The sequence below is a fragment of the Paroedura picta genome, chromosome 1, assembly GCF_049243985.1.
Source record: "Paroedura picta isolate Pp20150507F chromosome 1, Ppicta_v3.0, whole genome shotgun sequence".
Lineage (NCBI taxonomy): Eukaryota > Metazoa > Chordata > Lepidosauria > Squamata > Gekkonidae > Paroedura > Paroedura picta.
In genome coordinates, this window is record NC_135369.1 from 114,016,345 (window position 1) to 114,040,911 (window position 24,567).

General features: G+C 42.4%; 1 protein-coding gene across 2 annotated transcripts in view; it reads right to left on the bottom strand.

Annotated features, from left to right (window-relative positions):
- Nucleotides 1-24,567, bottom strand: part of NCOA7 (nuclear receptor coactivator 7) — a 104,216-nt gene that overhangs the window by 74,967 nt on the left and 4,682 nt on the right. For both annotated transcript variants that reach the window (XM_077300201.1, XM_077300194.1), the window contains exon 2: nt 1,745-1,865. In XM_077300201.1, the coding sequence (XP_077156316.1) occupies nt 1,745-1,791 (47 nt within the window). In that variant the 5' untranslated portion in view covers nt 1,792-1,865. The remainder of the gene's footprint in view (nt 1-1,744; nt 1,866-24,567) is intronic.

Sequence of the window (24,567 nt, forward strand, 5' to 3'; positions counted from 1 at the left end):
GGACCATAAGGAAGGCTGAGCGTCAAAGAATTGAGGCTTTTGAACTCTGGTGCTGGAGAAGACTCTTGCGAGTCCCTTGGACTGCTAGGCGAACAAACCAGTCATGCCTAGTGGAGATCAGCCCTGACTGCTCCTTAAAAGGCCAGCTCCTGAAGATGAAACTCAAATACTTTGGTCACCTCATGAGAAGGAAGGACTCCCTGGAGAAGAGCCTAATGCTTGGAGCAATTGAGTGCAAAAGAAGAAGGGGACGACAGAGAATGAGGTGGCTGGATGGAGTCATTGAAGCAGTAGGTGCAAACTTAAATGGACTCCGGGGAATGGTAGAGGAGAGGAAGACCTGGAGGATCATTGTCCATGGGGTCACAATGGGTCGGACATGACTTTGCACCTAACAACAACAAAGCATTCAGGATGTATACATGCAAAGTTAGTTCCTACAGGAATTTTTTTATCATTAGTTTTATTGTTCGGCTTTAAATGGAACTGGCAATATTGTTTTTGATAATATACTCTACCAACAATCAATTAGTGAACTTGCAAATATAGTCTATAGTATTTTGAAAGTTCTTAGAACCTTTAACTGGTCCAAATTTCAGCTTGTTACAGATCAAGAGCCACTAATGATTATATCATACCATGTATGATGTATCTTAACAGTGTCCCATTTTCTGAGCTCAATTCAAGTACTAACTTTGACTTGTAAGGCCATAAATCATTGAGAATTAGTTACCATAAAAATGGCTTCTCCAAAAATGGACAGTCCTCAGTCCATATTTTCAAACCTTCAGGGGTTTGGCAAGCATTTATACAAGGCAGATATTTCCCTCTTCCAAGCAATATCCAGAGATGGTCATTTCAATGATAGCTTTACTTCTATGGAACACTTTTCCACATGACATTTATCTGAAACCTTCACTGGTTACATTTGGGGAAAGGAAAAGGATTACTTGTACTGTTCTGATTTTGATTCAGATATCAACTACAATCTTACTCTAATTATTACCTTGTAGTTTTATCTTGCTTTAGTTGACTTCTTTTTGTCGATGTTTGCATTCACTGCCAATATCTTTGTTGCTTTTTAAAATAAGATACTGACTAACAATATACACACCTTAGTTCTGTATGTGACAACGAAATGTAATCTAATCTGATGATCATATCATTTTGGGGGTTTTGTAAGCAGCATTGATCTGTATAGAAAACTGGGGCATATTTTAAATATTCTCAGAAGTATTTTACTTGTCAGTAATAAACAAATTCTTCAAAAATTTACTTGACATAATAACCGAGTTTCAAGTTAAGAGATAATTGTACAAGGTCCAGTTGCACCTTACAGCCACCAAACCTCTTGATGAAACAGACATAATTAGGCTTAGATTTAATGGCAAATCACTGTGGAAAGGTGGTAGAATTACACAGCAATCTTCCACTTTAAAAAAAGTATACAAAACGTGCATTGTATGAACTTTAATATTAATGTAGTCTGAGTGAAATGGGGGCTAAAGTCCACGTTAAAACATACAGTGCTTGAATAATAACACTTAACAGTGTAGAACAGTGGAGAAAGTGTCACTATCTCAGTGGTTTACCATAGCAGACATAATAAGAAAAAGAAAACAAACCACCACTCTCTCAGTAAGGATTGAAAATCCCATCTGAACCTACAACTGGGCTCCAGTGCTGCCCCAAATTAAAATGTTATGATAGAGGGGGAAATCCACAAATACATCCATCAGCTTACCGGTAAAAATAGCCTCTTCGCTCTTTTTTGTCTTCCTTGGTCTCCATGGTGAATAGTAAAAAGTCCAAAGTAAGCTTGTGTTTGTGTTTCCAGTCAGTGCCTCATGTCCTCATTATAGCTCCTACATTTATCATTAAGGGAAGAAAAGTGGAAGCTCATTAATTAGCTCGTCAGAACCACCTGACATTATTTATAAAGTCACAAAGCTACAGCATGCTGCTCCACAAGAAGTCAACTTTAACTGTAAAAGAAAGTCACATGATACCCAGTTTATTGTACCAAAAACAAAAGACAATGGACATCGGCCAGCTCACTGTACAGGGAACACACATTTTATTTGTCTTTATAAAAGCAACAAGATACAGAGTCTCTCTACATTGTAATTTAGAAATGAAAACTCTCCCTAGAGAATTTTACATCATGACAGAAACCTATGAGGGAAAATTTTATTTCCTAGAGGAAGAGTTAACACCTCAGTGTTGAATCCCTTCAACCTGACTTCTCACGTAAACTTGCTTGAAGAGGAATTCTGACCATTGAACGGCTGAAAAGAGCTTGTGCTAACCTCAGGATGAAGAAGTTGGACCTTGTGAAGATACTTCGCTGAGATCTCCTGTGTCTGTGATTTCATGATTGTGCATTGTTTGAAACATCTACATTTGATTTGAACGATCAGACACTCTCACGATTATTATTTTATTATGTGATTTATATGCTGCCCCTCTCAGTTTCCCATCTCAGGGCGATTTACATATTATAAAATGCAATAAAACAATAACTCATCGATAAAAACAGATTGAAGTTATACAAAGCCACACAATACCGTTGCAGCAATCCTGGATTTCTGAGGTCAATTATGGCCTATTAGAAGGAGGATGGAGGGGGAAAAAGGCAGGGAGGGCAGAAGGGAGGCCAAGATTTGCTACAGATGTTATCTAGCTGTGTATCTATATATGTAGCTGGCCTCAACCATAGAAGAGCTCCATATTACAGGCCCTAAGGAAATTGGAGTGTTCCAACAGGGCCCTGATCTCATTTGAGAGCTCATTCCACCAAGCAGGACCCCGGTTGAGGCCAGCCATATTTCCTTGGGACCGGGGATTATTATTAATTTTATTTATTTATTTATTTTGGAATTGTACCCCAACTCTCCCAGCATGTCGGTCTATAAACCAGCCCTCCCTAAATAGGCTCACGGCAGCATACAGCATGTTAAAATGCTCTATAAATATTAATTCTAATAAAATCATTTAAAAGATATAGTCTCTCTGACACAGAAATTAAATGAAAGCTTCCTAAATAACACTTTACTAGGGATTCATTTCAAACTCGTTGCAATTATTTTAATACACAGTAATGATACTCTTTCAACTTTTATTAAACCACCAAAGTTTGATGATCTCTAGAAAATGAGAAATATAAAAAAGCAAAAACCCAAAGAGCTTCCTCCCCAACAACTGTAAGGACACAAAGAACATTCAAGTCTCCAGAGCCAGTCTACATTTTGTTTCCCCTAGTGTTTTTTTTCTTTTTCCCATTACATTATGCAGGAGCAAAATACATGGAATACTGCCCTTATGACCAAGCTGTAGTCTCTCCTGATAGAAAGTGGGCCTTGCCCACTTTCATATTTAATGGGCATGCTAAATATGAGAAATTTAAAATCATCTGAAGAAACCTATAAAAACTTACATGACTCAAATCATCAGAAATAAATAAACTGCAATACTGAGAATTACAGCATGGAACTGCACAGTAGACAGGTGTACCACCCCCTGCATTTCACCCCCTTAAAGGAACCCTATTACAATGCCATGATAGTCACTTGGACTGCTTTCACATGGAGCATTTTCTCAGTTTTAGCCACCCCCAACTAGTACGAGGTGTGTTTTTTTTACCTCAACCACAGGGTTTCTCTAAACAAAACGCTTTTTTCTACCCAAGGAAGGAAAAACAACTATTTTTCCTTCACAGTATTACAGGCGTGTTCTTTTCAATGTGCCCAGCAGGGATAATAAGCCTTTGGTTTCAAAGAAAAGGAGACTATACAAGTTTGACAGAGATCCTGTTCTAAGAAGAAAACAATGACTTCACTAAAATTAAGTTTTAAGAATTTATGCCTAATTTCTGCAAACAGGCCAACGGGGATATAAACTTCAGATGGGTCAGAGGTCTGAAGTGCCCTCTGGGACTTCCTTATGGGGCCAATACACCCCCCTCCCATATGCTACCACATAACATCATGAAGCTACTCCAGCTGTCAAGTTCAGTTAGTTTTGGTTATATTTGTAGCAAATTAGCAAGTCCACAGATGGAGCAGACTGGTTTTATTTGTTTGCTTTTTTGAAAAAGGTAGAAGGGGGAGGGGCCCTTCAGTGGTTAATACTGTTGGTGAAGAAGTAACACAGCAATCACCTGGAGAGAAAGATTAATGAAGCTGGCAAAATCCATCTAGCTATCAGAATGTCTCAGTGGTTGAACTGAAGAATGTATTTCCTACAGCAGTAGTGGATCAAGAGATTTATGACTTGCCTTTGCAGATGGGATAGTAATAACAGCAATATTACAGTGTCCTGACAAGCTCTGCCTTAGACAAAGAAATACTCTCATCTCTCCCATTTTATCCTGATGTCTAAATATTGGGGGGGGGGGTCAATCTAACTTTACTGTTTTGTAGTTTTTTGTTATGGCTGGCAATTGCCGTAATAAAATTTGATTGATTTGATTGACTGACTATACACTGATGGGATCTTAATTGGCAGCAACAGACCAAGACCTATGGGTGGTAATTAGACAGTTTGATAAAAACATCAACCCAGTGTGTGGCTACTGTAAAAAAGACGAATTCCATGCTGGCCACAGGTCAAACAAGAACAGAGAATACAAATCTATGGTGAGATCACACTTGGAATATCGTTCTGGTCACCACACTTTAAAATGGTATTGTCAAGCTTGAAAAGGTGTTGAAAAAACAACCAAAATGAACAGGGGGTTAGGACAGTTGCTTTAACCCTAACCCTAACCCAGCTTGATCGGGGCAGTCTGACCACCCTCGTCATTTTAGATCTGTCGGCCGTTTTAGATGTGGTCGACCACAACCTGTTGGCCCACCACCTTGCTGAGTCAAGAATTAGGGGGACTCTGCTGAAATGGTGAGTCTCCTTTTTCCAGAACTGGACCCAGAGGGTGGCAGACGGGTTGGAGTTATCTGACACCTTTGTGCTCCTTTGTGGAGTACCTCAGGGGGCGATACTCTCCCCTACACTTTTTGACATCTGTACGTGCCCTCTGGTCGCGCCCACCTGGTCCAGAGTTTTGGGCTGGGTCGTCATAGAATCATAGAGTTGGAAGGGGCCATACAGGCCATCTAGTCCAACCCCCTGCTCAACGCAAGATCAGCCCTAAGCATCCTAAAGCATCCAAGAAAAGTGTGTATCCAACCTTTGCTTGAAGACTTCCACTGAGGGGGAGCTCACCACCTCCTTAGGCAGCCTATTCCACTGCTGAATTACTCTCACTGTGAAAATCTTTTTCCTGATATCTAGCCTATATCGTTGTACTTGAAGTTTAAACCCATTACTGCATGTCCTCTCCTCTGCAGCCAACAGAAACAGCATCCTGCCCTCCTCCAAGTGACAACCTTTCAAATACTTAAAGAGGGCTATCATGTCCCCTCTCAACCTCCTTTTCTACAGGCTGAACATTCCCAAGTCCTTCAACCTATCTTCATAGGGCTTGGTCCCTTGGCCCCAGATCATCTTTGTCGCTCTCCTCTGTACCCTTTCAATTTTATCTACGTACTTCTTGAAGTGAGGCCTCCAGAACTGCACACTCCAGGTGTGGTCTGACCAGTGCCGTATACAATGGGACTATGACATCTTGTGATTTTGATGTGATGCCCCTGTTGATACAGCCCAAAATGGCATTCGCCTTTTTTACCGCTGCATCACACTGCCTGCTCATGTTTAGTTTACAATCCACAAGTACCCCAAGGTCTCGTTCACACACAGTGTTACCTAGAAGCGTATCCCCCATCCAGTAGGCATGCTTTTCATTTTTCTGACCCAGATGCAGAACTTTACACTTATCTTTATTAAATTGCATCTTGTTCTCATTTGCCCATTTTTCCATTGTGTTCAGATCTCGTTGAACTCTGTCTCTATCTTCCGGAGTATTTGCCAGTCCTCCCAATTTGGTGTCATCTGCAAACTTGATGAGTAGTCCCTCCACCCCCTCATCTAGATCATTAATAAATACGTTAAAAGTACCGGGCCGAGCACCGAGCCCTGAGGTACCCCGTAATATGCAGATATCACCAATACCTGAGGTATCACCAATATGCAGACGACACCCAGCTCTATCTCCTGATGGACAGCTGGCCGGACTCCCCCCCCCCCCGGATACATTTGCCAGTTGTTTGGAAGCAGTGGCTGGATGGGTCAGGCAGAATCATCTGAAACTCAACCTCTCCAAGACGGAGGTCCTATGGCTGGGTAGAAGGGGGCAGAATCAGGAAGCATGTCTCCCATGCCTGGATGGGGAGCAATTGACAGCTGCAGGAATTTGGGAGTGATTTTTGATGCCTCCCTTTCAATGGAGGCTCAGATCACAAAAATAGCCCAAACAGCTTTTTTCTGTCTATACAAAGCATGGCTACTAGCACCCTACCTGGCCACTGTGATCCATGCAACGGTCACTTCCAGATTAGACTTCTGTAACTCACTCTACACATGCCTACCCTTGCCTCTGATCAGGAAATTCCAGCTGGTGCAAAATGCAGCTGCAAGGGTCCTCACCAGGACGCTTTGGAGGGCTCATTGCCAGCCAGTGCTGCGGTAGCTGCACTGGTTGCCAGTCTGCTTCTGGATCAAGTTCAAGGTCTTGGTGTTGACCTTTAAGGCTATATGCAGCCTGGGTCCCACTTATCTGAGGGACTGCTTATCTGCTTATGCCCCCCACAGAGCCCTTTGCTCTGCAGGTATGAACCTGCTGGCTGTCCTGGACCCCTGGAACATTAGCCTGGCCTTGACCAGGGCCAGGGCCTTCTTGGCCTTGGCCCCAACCTGGTGGAATGAGCTCCCAGAAAAGTTAAGGGCCCTGATGAAATTCATTGGATTCTGCAGGGCCTGCAAGGCAGAGCTTTTCCGCCAGGCGTTTGGTTGAGGCCAGGACAGTGCCTGGATGGACAGAATTAGGGAACATCTGCTGATCTGATGTTTGGGGTGGTGATTGACACCTTTTTCTTGGGATGATTTTATGTCTGTATAATTGGGTTTTTAATGTTCTATTATACTGGTTTTATGTGTAAACAGTCCCGAGACGACTCCTCGTGAGGGGTAGTATAGACGTCTGAAAATAAATAAATAAAAAATTAACACTGCAATGTTAGTATTTAGTCAAAACGCTATAACTCAGTGAAGCAACAATCCAGAAGGCAACTAAAAGTCACAAGCCAACTGAAGAGCAAATTTAACCAAAAAGTTTTGAAGTACTGCCCAGTTCAAAGTGGCAAAGGATCCAGGAACCAGAAGTACAGGGTCCAGCTTCCTCTGAATAAGAACACTGGAGAGTTACGTTCTGTTTGAAATGGCTGTTTCATTTACAAACATTCAAACAGAGTGTTTTGGCAAGGTACTCCTAAGGTAGACACAATACAACCTCAGTGTAATTATTAGCAAACAAATCAGCGTATCAAAGGACAGCCATATTACAGCCTTAAGAAAACAGCATCACAAAAGAATGAGAATTTATCCTTGACGAAGTCCATAGGATAGTTTCCAGAAAGATACCACGGCTAAAAGTATCAAGAGCCTCCCCTCCCAGGGAAATCCAGGAAAATTGAATTGCAATCTCCCTGACCTATGATAGTACAGACACATCTACCAAAATGACCAGTGCTGTTATCTTTGTGATACACAAAGAAGGAGAGAAGGAGCGTTCACACAGATTAGCATGGAACTCTTCCAAGGATTCTCCAAAGAGCATAAAACTGATGGATTTGTTTTCCAAATGGTAGCATTCCCCCTCCCCAATACAAAAGGCTCTTCTATTTGCAGAAGAGACTTTTGCATTAGTGGAAGAAATCTACGATACAACCCCATTGTTTGGCATTTCAGTCAAGTGAATACTAGGCCCAGCAAATGTTTTCAAAATGAGGACACATTCAGTCATTGCTGAGCACTGCTGAGATTGCTGCCCCATAGGATTGAGCGCTCCAGCACACTTTGGCAAGCACTGATGCGAGATAGCCAGTGATGCGGTGCGCGAGGGGGGGGCGTCATACCAGCCAGCACCCACATGCAGGTGCAGAGCTCTGTACCTGCATCCAGGCACCAGCTAGTCCTGCTGGAAATAGTAGAGGAGAGCAATGCAATTTATACACGACTCTCTTCTGCCTGTCAATCAAACCAGGCAGCCAATCTCCTTTCTCCATGCTTTAAAGGGCCTGCAATGCCCACTAATTTTTTTTTTAACAATAGTTCTCAGTTGAAACATCTATACATCTAATTATAGATAGGGTTGTGCGCTCTGGCGCAGTTTAGCTGCTTTAGCGATCACCGAAGCCTGAGGAGGCCAGCACTGTGGTGCAGAGAGGAGGGGTAGCAGCGTGCCAGCTTCGGTGATCATTGAAGCTGCTGAACCCTAATCATAGATGCATAGTGCTTCTTTATTGCCACCGTTTATGGAATCACAAGTCATGCTGCTTTTAAAAATAAATCTAATTCTCGATGGGGAGGGGGAGAAGCTTAAAGAGGCATGCTTTGTGCTACAACTTTGGGAGAAATTTTTTTCCTTGCCTGCACAATTGAATACCTATCTGTTGCTTCAGGCAGTTCACTTAAAAAAACAAAAAACTCCCATACCCGGAAGAAGGGAGAGGGAGGTGGGTGCAAGGACAGAACATTGAAGGCAAAGATAGAGCTTCTTCACCTCCATACACTTTTTTTGCTGCTGGCCTGAAGGTTGCTCTCTGGTAGGTAGCGCTACATATGATGGTGAATCCACTGTTTACTGCCCAGATGCTGCATGTTGGGGACATCATATGGAGGGGCCAGAATATAACGACAATGATAGATAAGTATCTCACTATTTTTAAAGGGTGCAGAAATCCCCTTAGTTTTTAACATTATACCCTTTCATTTACTGCATTTATGCCTTTCTCCCTGTGAGGTATTTGAATGTATGTATTTAGAAGAAGAGTTGGTTCTTCTATGCCGCTTTTCTCTACCCAAAGGAGTCTCAAAGCGCCTTTCCTTTCCTCTCCCCAAAACAGACACCCTGTGAGGTGGGTGAAGCTGAGAGAGCCCTGATATCACTGCTTGGTCAGAACAGCTTTATCAGTGCTGTGGCGAGCCCAAGGTCACCCAGCTGGATGCATGTGGGGGAATGCAGAATTGAACCTGGCTTGCCAGATTAGAAGTCCGTACTCCTAACCACTACACCAAACTGGCTCTGTAATGTATATTCACAATAGAGACCCAAAGCCTCTTACATCATTCTCCTCTCCTACACTTTATCTACATAACAACTCCTTGAAATAAGTCTGGCTGGCCCAACCATACACAATAATTTCTTTCTTGACCTTAGGTCTGAAGAGAATACAAAGTGTTTGAGCAAAACACAGCGGTCCCATGGCATTATCCTATCTATCATATCATCCTTTAATGGCATTACTGTGCAGTGTCCTTAGTGTCCAAGTAAAGTACTTTGAGACAGAATGGCTTGTATATTCTGAAGTGAAGAGGTTAATGGTCCTCTCCCAAGACAAAATCCATTTGGCTATTTTGATTCAGTGAGGCAGCAGCAAAAAAGGGAACAGCTGAAGTTTGCTGGATGCTGGGCGCTATTCTAGTGGTAGGATTACAAGGTGGGGGAAGGTCATGGATATGCAAAGAGATACATACAGCCTCTAGAAAGCAGGTAAAACATGAAAACTGAATGAAAAGGAAGGAACACTGATAAATATGCAGTTCCCATCAGACAGATCTTCTCACTGACAGGTATTCGTGATTTTAGCTTTTTTGCAGTCTAAGATTTCACATACCAAAGAACCATTGTACAATACTTATTATTGCTGCTATATGAACAAACTTTGAAGGTGAGTCAAGTTTGATTCCATGATCCTTCCACTCTCCAAAACCATCAAGACATTATTGGACACCGTTGGGCATGGTCCAAGAATCACTACTTGCGTTTCCATTTAAGCACTGCTGAAAGATCTTTGATATCTTCTGAAACAGGATATGGAAATAAATTGCTATAACAGTTTACTTGTGGTCTTTTTTTTCAAACAAGAAAATTATACAATGTTGTTATTTATTAAAACACTACAGCTAAATCATTCTACTAATGTACTATCTAGGTAAGTGAGAAAGGGGAATGGAAGGAAACAATGCATTAAAGATTGATATCAAGGTGAATTATAACTCAGATCTGCCCTCTAAAGATTTTGAATCCCTCCCTAGTTTAAATTAGCTGGGGGTATTGTAATTACAAATTGTTGTTGTTATGTGCGAAGTCGTGTCCGACCAATCGCGACCCCATGGACAATGATCCTCCAGGCCTTCCTGTCCTCTACCATTCCCTGGAGTCCATTTAAGTTTGCACCTACTGCTTCAGTGACTCCATCCAGCCACCTCATTCTCTGTCGTCCCCTTCTTCTTTTGCCCTCGATTGCTCCCAGCATTAGGCTCTTCTCCAGGGAGTCCTTCCTTCTCATGAGGTGGCCAAAATATTTGAGTTTCATCTTCAGGATCTGGCCTTCTAAAGAGCAGTCAGGGCTGATCTCCTCTAGGACTGACCGGTTTGTTCGCCTTGCAGTCCAAGGGACTCGCAAGAGTCTTCTCCAGCACCAGAGTTCAAAAGCCTCAATTCTTTGACGCTCGGCCTTCCTTATGGTCCAACTTTCGCAGCCATACATTGCAACTGGGAAGACCATAGCCTTGACTAAACGCAGTTTTGTTGGCAGGGTGATGTCTCTGCTTTTTAGGATGCTGTCTAGATTTGCCATAGCTTTCCTCCCCAGGAGCAAGCGTCTTTTAATTTCTTGGCTGCAGTCCCCAACTGCAGTGGTCTTGGAGCCCAGGAAAATAAAATCTGTCACTATCTCCATTTCTTCCCCTTCTATTTGCCAGGAATTGAGAGGGCCGGATGCCATGATCTTTGTTTTCTTGATGTTGAGTTTCAAGCCAACTTTTGCACTCTCCTCCTTCACCTGCATCAAGAGGCTCTTTAGTTCCTCTTCACTTTCTGCCATTAGAGTGGTATCATCTGCATATCTGAGGTTGTTGATATTTCTCCCTGCAATCTTGATCCCAATTTGTGACTCCTCTAATCCCGCATTTCTCATGATGTGCTCTGCATACAAGTTAAATAGGCAAGGCGACAGTATACAGCCTTGCCGAACTCCTTTCTCAATTTTGAACCAGTCAGTGATTCCATGTTCAGTTCTCACTGTTGCTTCTTGACCTGCATATAAATTTCTCAAGAGACAAATAAGATGCTCTGGTATTCCCATCTCTTTAAGAACTTGCCACAATTTGTTGTGCTCCACACAATCAAAGGCTTTAGCATAGTCAATGAAGCAGAAGTAGACGTTCTTCTGGTACTCCCTAGCTTTCTCCATGATCCAGCGTATGTTGGCAATTTGATCTCTAGTTCCTCTGCCTCTTCAAAATCCTGCCTGTACTTCTGGAAGTTCTCGGTCCACATATTGCTGGAGCCTAGCTTGTAGGATTTTGAGCACAACTTTGCTAGCATGAGAAATTAGTGAAATGGTGCGGTAGTTTGAACATTCTTTGGCATTGCCCTTCTTTGGAATTGGAATGTAAACTGACCTTTTCCAATCCTTTGCTGGCATATTGAGTGTAGCACTTTTACTGCATCATCCTTTAAGATTTTGAATAGTTCAACTGGAATGCTGTCACCACCACTAGATTTATTGTTACTCAGACTTCCTAAGGCCCATTTGACTTCACATTCCAGGATGTCTGGCTCCAGGTCAGTCACTACCCCCATTGTGGTCATCAGGGATGTTAAGCTCGCTCTTGTATAGTTCTTCTGTATAATTTTGCCACCTTTGTTTAATCTCTTCTGCTTCTGTGAGGTCCCTACCATTTTGGTCCCTTATCATACCCATCTTTGCATGAAACGTTCTCTTCCTATCTCCAATTTTCTTGAAAAGATCTCTGGTCCTCCCGATTCTATTGTTTTCTTCTATTTGTTTGCACTGTTCATTTAAGAAGGCATTCTTATCTCTTCTAGCTTTTCTCTGGAATTCTGCATTCAGTTGGGTGTATCTTTCTCTTTCTCCCTTGCCTTTCACTTCCCTTCTCTCCTTAGCTATTTGTAAAGCTTCCTCAGACAGCCATTTTGATTTCTTGCATTTCTTTTTCTTTGGGATGGTTTTAGTTGCTACCTCTTGTACAATGTTGCGAACCTCCATCCATAGTTCTTCAGGCACTCTGTCTATCAGATCTAATTCCTTAAATCTATTTGTCACCTCCACTGTGTATTCGTCGGGGATATGATTTAGTTCATACCTGAGTGGCCTAGTGCTTTTCCCTACTTTCTTCAATTTAAGCCTAAATTTTGCAACAAGAAGCTCATGATCTGAACCACAATCAGCTCCTGGTCTTGTTTTTATTGACTGGATAGAACTTTTCCATCTTTGGCTGCAGAGCACATAGTCAATCTGATTTCTGTGTTGACCCTCTGGTGATGTCCATGTGTAGAGTCGTCTCTTGGGTTGCTGGAAAAGAGTGTTTGCTATGACCATTGTATTCTCTTGACAAAATTCTACCAGCCTGTGTCCTGCTTCATTTTGTACTCCAAGGCCAAACTTGCCTCTTATCCCGGTTATCTTTTGGCTTCCTACTTTAGCATTCCAATCCCCCATGATGATAAGCACATCATTTTTGGGCGTTGCTTCTAGAAGGTGTTGTAGGGCTTCATAGAACTGATCAACTTCATCCTCTTCAGCAGCAGTGGTTGGGGCGTAGACCTGGATCACTGTGATGTTGAATGGTTTGCCTTGGATTCGAACTGAGATCATTCTGTCATTTTGGGGATTGTATCCCAAGACTGCTTTTCCTACTCGCTTATTGATTATGAAGGCTACTCCATTTCTTCTGCGAGATTCTTGTCCACAGTAGTATACCTGATGGTCATCTGAATTAAATTCACCCATTCCTGTCCATTTTAGTTCACTGATTCCTAAAATGTCGATGTTCAGTCTTGTCATTTCTTGTTTAACCACGTCCAGCTTGCCTTGATTCATGGATCTGACGTTCCAGGTTCCTATGGAATAAAAATCTTTACAGCATCGGACTGTCTTTTCGCCACCAGTTACTTCCACAACTGAGCGTCCTTTCGGCTTTGGCCCAGCCGCTTCATTCATTCTGGCGCTACTCGTACTCGCCGTCTGCTCATTCCCAGTAGCATATTGGTCACCTTCCGACCTGAGGGGCTCATCTTCCGGCGTCATATCGTTATGCCTATTGGAACTGTCCATAGAGTTTTCATGGCAAAGATACTGGAGTGGTTTGCCATTTCCTTCTCCAGTGGATCACCTTTTGTCAGAGCTCTCAGCTATGACCTGTCCGTCTTGGGTGGCCCTGCACGGCATAGCTCATAGCTTCACTGAACTACGCAAGCCCCCTTGCCACAACAAGGCAGCGATCCTTGAAGGGGGGTAATTACAAATATGTTTTACCAATTATACGCTGATTTTATTATGTAACTGGTTTTAAAACATGTTGCTACCCTCCCTGAGATATACAGGAACGGTGGTCCTTGGCCTCAACCAAATGCCTGGTGGAGGAATAGTGTCTTGCACTATTGGAAACTGGAAGCTCCATGAGGGCTCGCACTTCAGCTGGCAGCTCATTCCAACAGGGGCTTGAGACAGGGCCAAAAAGGCCAGGCACACCTCTCTGGGAGTTGGGGATCACCAGCAGGTTGGAATTTGCTGAGCAAAGAGTTCTCTGGGGGACATACTGATAGAGATGGTCTCATATCGTGTAAGGCCTTGAAGGTCAAAACCAACACCTTAAGCCTCATCTAGAACTCAATTGGCAACCAGTGAAGCTGTAGGATAATTGGTCATATGTGCAGTCTCCAAGGGTTCTTCGATAGGACCTTTGCACTCACGTTCTGGACCAACTAACTTTAGAGTTATTATTATTATTAATAAGGTAAGATGTATCCCCCATCACTCCTCAGGTTTATCTTTAAAATACCTGGATTAGGGGGAGTGAGTATGGAAAAGTGAAATCTTAATTGAATAATAATAATAAATTAGAAGTCATTCCTAACATCTACCCATTTACCAATACATTTCATTACATTATCATCCTACTGCACATGTTTAAAAAAATCAGTTTTGGGAAAGCAGAAGGAAGAGGAACTTTTAAAAAAGGTGGAAGAGATTTCAAACATTGTGGAGCGCACAAATACAGATTTAACTATAGAGAAACTGTTAATTCCCCTCCCTCAGCACTAGATCCCGATGTGCCTAAACCAGCAAGAACTGTGACATCAAATCTACTCTGGCATTTTATACAAAAGCACATCTTACAAGGGCAACAGAAGCACAGAACTCAAGAAGGAAGGAAAGTCCAAACAAGTCACAGAAGACAGGTAATATTTCAGAACAGTCCCTGTAAATTTCATAAAGTGTGTTAAGTAGCACCCTCTTGTGGAGGGTATTGCAAGTCTCCTTGCCTTCTTGGAAGCAGAACAAAGCAGTAAAACAAAACCAGAAAACAACCTGAAAATTTGTTACAGTATGAATCTAACTAGGGGCAAAGCCCGTTGTATCCAGGAACACAACAGCCACTAGAGCTTGGTGGGGGGGAGAGGAAGGAGAGGAGTTGTCCAGTCTGTAAGGGCATGGGCTACAGTCAGCCAGCAGGCCTCAGGTGTCTCAAAGCAGTTTCCAGTCACCTTCCTTTCCTCTCCCCATAGCAGACTCTCCGTGAGGGAGGTGGGGTAGAGCAGGGGTAGTCAACCTGTGGTCCTGCAGATGTTCATGGACTACAATTCCCATGAGCCCCTGCCAGCAAACGCTGGCAGAGGCTCATGGGAATTGTAGTCCATGAACATCTGCAGGACCACAGGTTGACTACCCCTGCGGTAGAGAACTTCACTTGGAAGATGGCAACCCTAAGAGGAGGTCCCTCTGTGCACAGCAGTCTTGACCTTAGTCAGGTAGTGTGGAATTCCAGAAGATGAACCTACATCAATCTGGCAACCTTACCTCCTCTCTGCAATGTTCTCTTGACCTGAAATAGGTCGGGGGGTGCTAGGTAGCTGCGGGGGCATTACACACTTTTGAGGCCCCACTTTCAGTCTTCAAGGAATATATTCAGACCAGGGACAGCCAACCTCCAGGTGGGGCCTGAAACTGCTGCTCATCTCCAGACTATACAGACCAGCTCTGCAGGTAAAAATGGCTACTTTGGATGGGTGACTGTGTAGCATTATATCCCACTGAGGTTTAGGGATGCCAGCCTCCAGGTGGGATCTGAGAATCCCCTGGAAGTACCGCTCATCTCTAGGCAGTTAGGCTGAAGGGAAAGCTCTCTCCCCTCACATGCATCCCTTCAAAAGGAATGCACATGGCACCAGAATCCACTTGGTTGCTTGGCTGGTGATGTCTGCCCTTCTGAAGCCTCAGATCTACTGGTGGCAACTGTAGTCCTTGTTGTTGTCTGCAAGACCAAATTGTTGCCTAATAAAAGTGGATCACCTAGTTCCCCCCAAAGTCTCACTGTCTACTTTCCTGTAAAGCTAACTACACTTGAAATTCTGGGCCACTTATGCCTTTGAGTTCATAGTTTTTATTTACCAGGCCAAGCTTGAAAAAAGTCACTTCATTTCCCATGTCTCTCCAGCCATTTACTTGTTCACTATTTACAGTTTCAGGCTGTAAATATTCTTTATTTAGATCTTCCTGAACTTTCCAGGACTGATATTGGTCTGTCTATCTCTCTGCACCCCAAAATTCAAACAGTTGCTGATAAGGGCTGACCAAAGCCCATGAGGAACACACCCGCAACCACTCCACCTCAACCACAGTCTGTGAGCTTCTACCATCCTCTCTAGATCACTGCTCATCTCTAGATTATAATGATCAGCTCTGCAGGCAAAAAATGGCTACTTTGGGCATTGTACTCTGGGCATTGTACTCTGAGGCATTGTACGATTTTAAGGCCCTCCTCCAAACCTCCAAGAATATCTCCAACCCAGGGGTAGCCAACTTCCAGGTGGGACCTGGAGAGCTCCTGGAATTACAGCTCATCTGCGGAGTATAAAGATCAGCTCCCCAGGCAGAAAGGGCTGCTATGGAGTTTGGACAGGGTTGAGGAGAAGAAACATCTAAAGCCTCCTACGCAGGTTGTTGTGGAGTTGAAACATTTGAGGCCTACTGCACAGGGTTGTTGCACAGATGAAACAGGAGGCAACAAAACCTCTGCAACAACTTCCAGTCTCACCTATGTGGTAGGTCTCAAATCTGCAGAGAGTTGCTTGGCTCTTTCTTCCCTCTAGCAACATGGCCGGCCACAGCAGTATTTTAAGTGAGAAGAGGCTTTTCTGTGGCCTCCATGTTAGCCAACTGTTTGGCAGAAGGGGAAAGCTCCCCCCCCCATCAAAAGAAAGGCCCTCACCCATGCCCTCAGATTCCCCTTCGTTGCTCTCAGAAAGGCCTCCTTCCCCTCAGGCAGGGGCTGTCAGAGCCTCCTGCCAGTTCTGTCAGGGTTCTGAGGCAAGTCACAGTTGGACATGTCAGTTAGAGCAGCCTTGGGGCGAAAAGGGCTGGCACAGCCTGTCCAAACCTCTGTTCTCATCCCCCTTGGCATCCCTACTGACCTCCTCTCCCTGCAGTGGTCAGGGGCAGACTGGCCATGATGTCTCCAGATTGCCCCTGGCTGTCCTGGGTGGGTGGGCCAATGATTGGGCCAAAGTCCTGAGTGGGTGTGACCTGTCTGAGGCTTTCTGCATCCTGACTGGGTAGAGCTCTGGGCCCTCACCCAACTGGCCCCCGCTCACTCTCCGCCCACTTAGCCCTTAACCAATTATGTATACCGTTCCCCGAGCGGTTACAGATACTTTGGTTTCAAGAAATGTACCAGAGTGTACAGGGAAGAAGATTCTCATCAAAGTCTGACTGGCCAAATTATACACACAAGGCACAATTACACACACATGCATGAAAATAATTTTTTTTTTTGCTGTGCCAGTTATCAAATATCTGAATGTTAAATGTGGCTAGGTTTGATCCTTTATAGTCTAATGACACTTTTGCATGTGATGCTAGGCTGCAACTGGAAGCACATTTACTTTAGAGTATGTCCAATCAAATTCAGTGAGACATACTTTTGAGTAAGCTTGCATTGAATGGGGCAGAAGAAAACCTTTTAGTCTGGCAAGCACCACTTCTGATTGCTGTTAATGCAGCAGGGGGCCATTTCCAAATCCAATATATATTTTAGCCAATGTATGTCTGTCAATTACTGGTGCTTAAAGTACAGAAATGGATTTTAAAAACAATGGGGGTAACTGTATATTCTCATCAGCAAGGTAGCTACCATATGGTGTATATAATACATAAATCAAGGAGAACGGGGAAAGAACCTGAAAAACACAACGATGGTAACTCAGAAATGTAGTTAATGCTATTTAGCACACACACAAACTAAACCGCACACAGATTACAAACATCACAAAGCAAAAGTTACTGTTCCTATAGTAACTTTAATTCTGACATGCGGTGCACAATGTACTAAGGCACAACATGATCCTAATACAAATGCTAAATATATTCAAACTAAAAAAAAATCATGATTATCAAAACAGCCATTTTGCATTTGCTAACTATTTCAGGCACAGACTTCCATCAATAACCTGGGATTGACACTACCAATTTCCGTTCTGCTGTGAGGCACACTATACCTAGATTTAGAAAAATGGTATAGAAATATTTATATTAAGGACAAGTTACAAAAAACCTTTGCCTGTAGTCTCTCACGCAATTTTATCAACCTTTTTACCATTGAGAACCCCCTGAAACATTCTTCAGGCTTCAAGAAACCCTGAATGTGATGTCAGCAGGCCACATTCCCAGAAATCATGTCCCCAGAATTGATATCACCCAGACGCTCCCATCACACACGATATCACCAGGCCATTCCCATAGCACAGGAAGTGACAGCAGAAAAATATTTTCAGATGATTTGTGAACAGGACCATAGCTGCACTCTGGGCTGGCTACTGTTTTGCTCTTCTTCATCAAAGAGAGCCTGCAGAAACAGAGTTGGGTCAGGCTTATGCTGATCTGTCACCCCCCCCCCAGTACCAGAAACTGGACTGAAGCACTCCTCCACATCAGAAACAGGGTCAGGGCAAGCCTATGCCCAGTTAAGTTAAATTGAGAGTACTTACCTCCCTGGACTCCAGTCACCACCACCTGCATCGAGCCTTGGCCAACAAGGATTTGTATCTTTGAGATCCCTGTCCTTCCCATCCCCTCCAGGCCCATCACTGGCCATTTTGGGAGGGAGCAGGCTGACATGATCATATATGGTCATATCACCCAATATTTTAAAAAAATAATTGAAAATATATATATATAATTAGCAAAACTCTTCCAGTGCTGTCACAAAATCCCAGGATTTCACGAAATCCTGGTTGAGAAAGTCTGCTCGAACAGCTATTCTTCTGTCACATGGAAAACCTATGTACTAAGAGCTGTTCTCATAGGATATGGTCAGGTCTTAAAATATATATGTTTCTATTCTACCAAATGGCTATGAGTAAAATTCTAAAAATCATTCATTTGTGGTGATAGGTTCCCCCCCCCAGGACAACAATCTATCTTTATTGGATTAAAAATGTAATGACTGCAATACAGATGGAAGTGCATGGCATCCTGCACATTTTAGTTAAGCTGTTTTCTACAATTGAGAAAAACTTTACAAATGACCTCAATATGACCTAGAGGTCTACAATGTGTCAGTTTTCTAGACATTCCCTTGGGTTGTTGTGGGTTTTTTCTATCACTATGATCCCACAAACTCACAAGTTCATCAAGCCAATATAAAGATTTGAAAGCAGCAAACATTTTATATAGCCTTTAAACCTCTGAAAATGGTGAAAATAACTTTTTGGTAAATACGGCTTTCTACATAATTCAAGTGCAAAGAGAAGCTTGGAAGAAAAAGTGGCTTCAACAAAGTAATGCTTAAGACAGTGTAATCATCCTTCACTTGAATCATCTGCACTCTTGAGACTGCCAGCGAAGAAAAGCAGTGTAAAAGAAACTCCAACTGGCATTTGTACAGTATCTCGTACTTCACCATCCAAGCACTCAAGCCATTAGCATGATTCATTGCTACTACAGAAAGCACTTGCAAATAACCTGCCTAGTACAATAAAGCTTCAAGCAGACAGTTGCCAACATTAGGGTTGAAATGCTGGTATCTAATCATTCTGGCTTTAAGCCAGAGATAACTGAGAACAACTAAGTGCTATGCTTGACTATTAACACGTGAACAATAATTATGTATGGTAGACTCTAAGTGCAGGCAAGTATGCATTTCCACCCACACTGTCAAACTGAAAAACTCAGTTTCATCTATATTGGGCAGTATCAACAGGAATTGCATTGGCTGTGTAACAAGAGCCCAATCTACCATTTCTTTTACACATGATGTTCTGTTGGGTCTATTTATAGATGGAAGGTACATACTGGACCTGAGCTGCTTGCAGTATATACTGCTAAGGCAAAGCATCTTGCTTGCTAGTTGCCAGTTTTCTGTCAGGTTTCCTAGTTTGCATGGAACCTTACAGACTATTTCAGAGTAGCATAAAGTAAAACCCTGCGCTATAGTAAATTTATTAGTCTTTGAGGTACCACTGGGCTTAAAAAAAGAAAACAAAAAGCAGTCCAAAAATTTCCAATGTCTATGCATTACGCTTGCCTGGTCAGTGACAGTAAAAGCAACCATGGTTCCATAACTGTTCTAGGCTGCAGGAATCATATCATATGGAATGGTTAACCTCATGATCATGTGCATGGTGTAACAAGTCCTCAGATGTTGGGAACAAATGGAAGGGGGACATCTCCTTAAAGCATCTTCCTGTGTTTGTCAGAAACAACTATGTCCCTGTTTTCTTAATCAGTTCTTTTTAAAAGAAAGATTTCTAAAGCTGAAATCTGCCAAAAGCTTTTTTTTTAATGGAAAATAGTTCCAACACTGAAGGAGAAAGAATTGTACAGTAGTCTGGATTAGGTTAATGGAATTACAGAAGAGGTAAGTATATGTCAAGGAGGTGGGGGGGGGAAGAAGTTATGAGTTCATCAGGAATAAGTAATGAGTTAACACTACACCAATTATTTGTATGCATAAACATGCACACACATATTTATGTTGTACCTACCCTAAACCTGAAGACTTTATTGGATGAGAATAGTTTATTAAATGTGTCAGAGTAGTGAAGTTAGCATATCCAAACAGTTGCTGGATTTTTTTTAAAAAAATCAATGTTAGGCACTTTCTGTTCAAACATTAGCAGCTTAATATGAGTAAAGACGACAAGCAAAACTCAACTGCTTATATTGTACAGATCAGCACAGATAATAGTCCCCCTCATGATCTTAGGAGGGGGGAAATTTAGAAGTCAGTAATAGCAATTGCATCTGAGTCTCTTGTGGTGCAGGGTAGTAAGGTAGCCAGCATGATGTCTGAAGCTCTGACCATGAGGCCAGGAGTTCAATCCCAGCAGCCGGCTCAAGGTTGACTCAGCCTTCCATCCTTCCAAGGTCGGTAAAATGAGTACCCAGCTTGCTGGGGGGGTAAAACAGTAATGACTGGGGAAGGCAAACCACCCCGTATTGAGTCTGCCATGAAAACACCGGAGGGCGTCACCCCAAGGGTCAGACATGACTCGGTGCTTGTACAGGGGATAACTTTACCTTTAATAGTAATTGCATAGACAAGTTCTGGTTGCCAGTTCTTCAATCTCCTATTATTTTATTAATTTGTATCCTAGATGGATGCCCCACACACAATGGAATTCAAGGTGGCTTACATAGGAATCCTGAAAAGTCTCCCATCCATAAATTGACCAAGCCCAAGCCCACTTATTGTCAGCAAAACTGCTGTATTCCACTGTCCTCCACACATAATCCTGGCCTTCTATGAAACCACTGGGCTACACCTGCATCAACCAAACCCACACATACACTCAAATTAATCAACTCTGGGTTCTGTTATCTATGGACCTCATGTGCATTCAGTCTGCTATAAGCCCTGGTAGTATCTATTTGCACAGTCACCTAAGTGTCCCCAAAAATGCTAAGCAGAAACCAAAGTAAAATGATAACAAACATCCAATTTAAACTTAATAATCTTACTACATGATGAAGGACAAGAAAATTGTGTGGTAATAGGACAACACATTGAAAGACATGATAGTCAAATACACAGTTTACTCCTGTTCACTTCAATGCAAACCTCTGTCCTTCCTCAAAGGGAAATAACAAGCATAACCCCCATGATGACCCAAAATTGTATAAACAATCAAGCTCACCAGCAGGGAGCAGAGAGAGAGAACAGATATCTCAAGACCGTAAGACCTAGTTTTGCCAGTATCCTGTATAAAAAGTTGAGCAGGCATGCAGCTTTAAAACAGGACTCAAGTCTGGGACCTAACAGTCTATTTGGTCCCTTCAGCTAGAAAAATGAATGCCAACAACAGTCCAGACATCTCTCTAAACCAGATAACTTATATCAAAATCTTGAAGGATGAGGACATAGGAAGTGCTTGGTAGTCCTTATAATATTATCAATGCTAGAGAAAATTTTAGGGTGTTGCACAAGGTACAGAGAAAAGAAGCCAAAGTAGGTTGTTCTACCTTGTGTTGTGCATGAAAGCCCATGAGTACACTCTTGTTCCAGGCTTATTTTCTTCCAGTTAAAAAACAACCTCTATTTCTACACAAATTATGTATCAGTCAACCTAGCAGATTAGTAAGTGGGTAAATTAACTCCTGCTGAGACCAAAATGTAATGAATCCATCAACCCTTGAGACAGTGAGCTGAAATCTCATGTATAAAGTAACTAGCAGCTCCTGTGGGATCTAAGTTCACCAAAAGAAGCAGTTGGCCTTTTTACAATGAGCATTTTTTTCAAGCACAGAGGTCAATAGTCTTATGTAGTCAAGCAGCGTAATTGCTTTTTGGCTAAAGGTCTCTGTATCTTGATTAATGCAGCATTCCGACTAGAACAGCAATGTGTGCAATTCTGCTAGGCCAACATATTCTAGAAATGACTAAAGCTGACACTCACTTGCAACATTGCAAGTCTCCAATAAGCTACGATGTATACATGGTTTAACCATGTGGCAACAAATCTTAGTGCGATAAATCAGCAAAGACTCAGAGGACAATGCCTTGAACCTTTCATAGAATCATAGAGTTAGAAGGGGCCATACAGGCCATCTAGTCCAACCCCTGCTCACTGCAGGATCAGCCCAAAGCATCCTAAAGCATCCAAGAAAAGTGTGTATCCAACCTTTGCTTGAAGACTGCCAGTGAGGGGGAGCTCACCACCTCCTTAGGCAGCCTATTCCACTGCTGAACTACTCTGACTGTGAAATTTTTTTTCCTGATATCTAGCCTATATCGTTGTACTTTCAGATATACTTCTGATCACTGAGACTTTGTTTTCTGGTATCCAGTATAGAGGTCATTTTAGAACTTTGTCTTTCTATGCCTATCTACTAACATTCATATACAAACATGACCACCAGCAGTCTCTTCTGCTCAATCACAGTTCCAGTGCCCCCCCCCCCAATTAATTCCACCATCTCAGGACTACACTCCCTAATGTTTTCTGTGCCCCTTTTGTGCAACTTCTGTGCAACTTCTGCAATCCGCAGTACTGTTTTTTATTACAAGCTGCCTGCCCACTCCTCTCCCTACTAGTTCACCATAATGAAGGGACATAGGCAAAAAGACTGTGTCTGAAGATGGTATTTGCTAAACGCTCAGCAGGGAAGTTGACGGATGAGCCAACAAGGAGGGTAACCACTCTAAAAATGTCACACCATAAGTGCTAGTCCAGCCGTACTCAAGTTGTTGGAGAGATTGTGTATGAATTTACAGACAGCCAACTTTTGCATCTATGGAAAAAGAATTACTACTTAAGATGTCAGTTCAGTTATTATTTTAGAAATGTGTATCCCATATAAATTTCAGCCCAAAGGTTTCTAAGACAGAGAACAAAAATCAGTAATGAAACCATCACTAATTAAAACAAGTCACCAGTAAAAATCAAGCAACATTTTCTAATTGTTTAAATGAAATCACCTTTGTTTTTGCATTTTTATTCAAAGCCCCCCCCCAACACACACACACACCCCACTTCCATTTTCGTTAGGTATGTGTTCATATTCATTTTGTTACAAAATAATTTAAAATGCTAATAATGCATCAGTTGCATTAAGAATCAAGCAAAGTAGGTTTTAGCCCATATAACTTATGCTGCAATAAAGGATTGTTAGATTGTATGGTACCCTGACCTGAATAAACCAAAATAGCTCAATCTTACCAGACAAAAGCTTAGCAGGGTAAGCACTCGTTGGTATTTAGATGTGAAACCCCCAAGGAATACTAGGGCCACTACACAGGGGCAGGGAATGGCAAACCACCTCCTACTACCTCTTGCCTTGAAAGCCTAGTGGGGGGGGGGGTCACCATACATCAGGTGTTATTGGACAGCAAAAAATATCTGTCACACGTCTTCTGTGGTTTTCCTAATGTATTGGTCTTAGAGGTTCCATAACACTGTGTTGTTTCAGTAGCAAGACCCTCTGGCATTTGTTTCCATTTCAACAACATACAACTTTGTGAATTACAGAAACTGATGGATAGAAATGTCCATCATCTTTGTTAATGAGCACTACAGACTTTCAGATAAGTTATGAAATATTAGTGTTGTTTCATTTCTTTAGTTGTGATGTTTACAGCCAATCTCTAAGCAAGCTGTACAGTTTCAGTTGGGAGCTAAAACTCACACACTGGAAGTCATTAGTAGAATGTGATTCCCTTTCTCATCATCACCTGCCTGACTATCATTGCAGTTTGGCTTTTGTGACCAGTAAAGTTATGTGCCTGATACGGTAATACTGGTATAAAAACAAGTCTTGTGACACATGCTAACAGTGTTTTATTCCACCATCAGCATTTATATAATAGAACCAATTTAATTAATGCATCATACTCTTCTGTGCATCACAGTTGGGTGATTGTTATGGCCACATTCTGAATAATGCATGGGATGTCACACACTCAATTCTCAACCTATGCCATATACTTCAATTTACTTTTAATTGGTGGAGAGGGAGAAAGCGTTACTATGTTCTGCTTCATAACTACTCTTAGAAGGGAAAAAAGAACAGAAACTCCATCAAGGGTACCAATTCTCCTACAACCATGCCTTGCCATTCCAGAGCATTACTGGTCTGTGATGGACTGCACTTTTAAAAGCTTAGAGGTGCTGTACACACAGGTGAAGGACTGTGACGGGCTAATTCTTCACAGAAACAGACAGCCTTGAGTGACAAGGCTGCTCAAAGGATTGGCTAGCATCAGCTGAACAGATGCTGAGAAGAATAAAGTCTGATTTCACCCACAGCTGAGAATAGTGAAGTACTAATGGTTTTCGAATTCAGCCTTGACTGACGGCAGGTTAATACAGACAGGAAAACCAGGGAAAATTTGCAAAGATGAGTGGATAGTTCGATGGAGACTCCCATC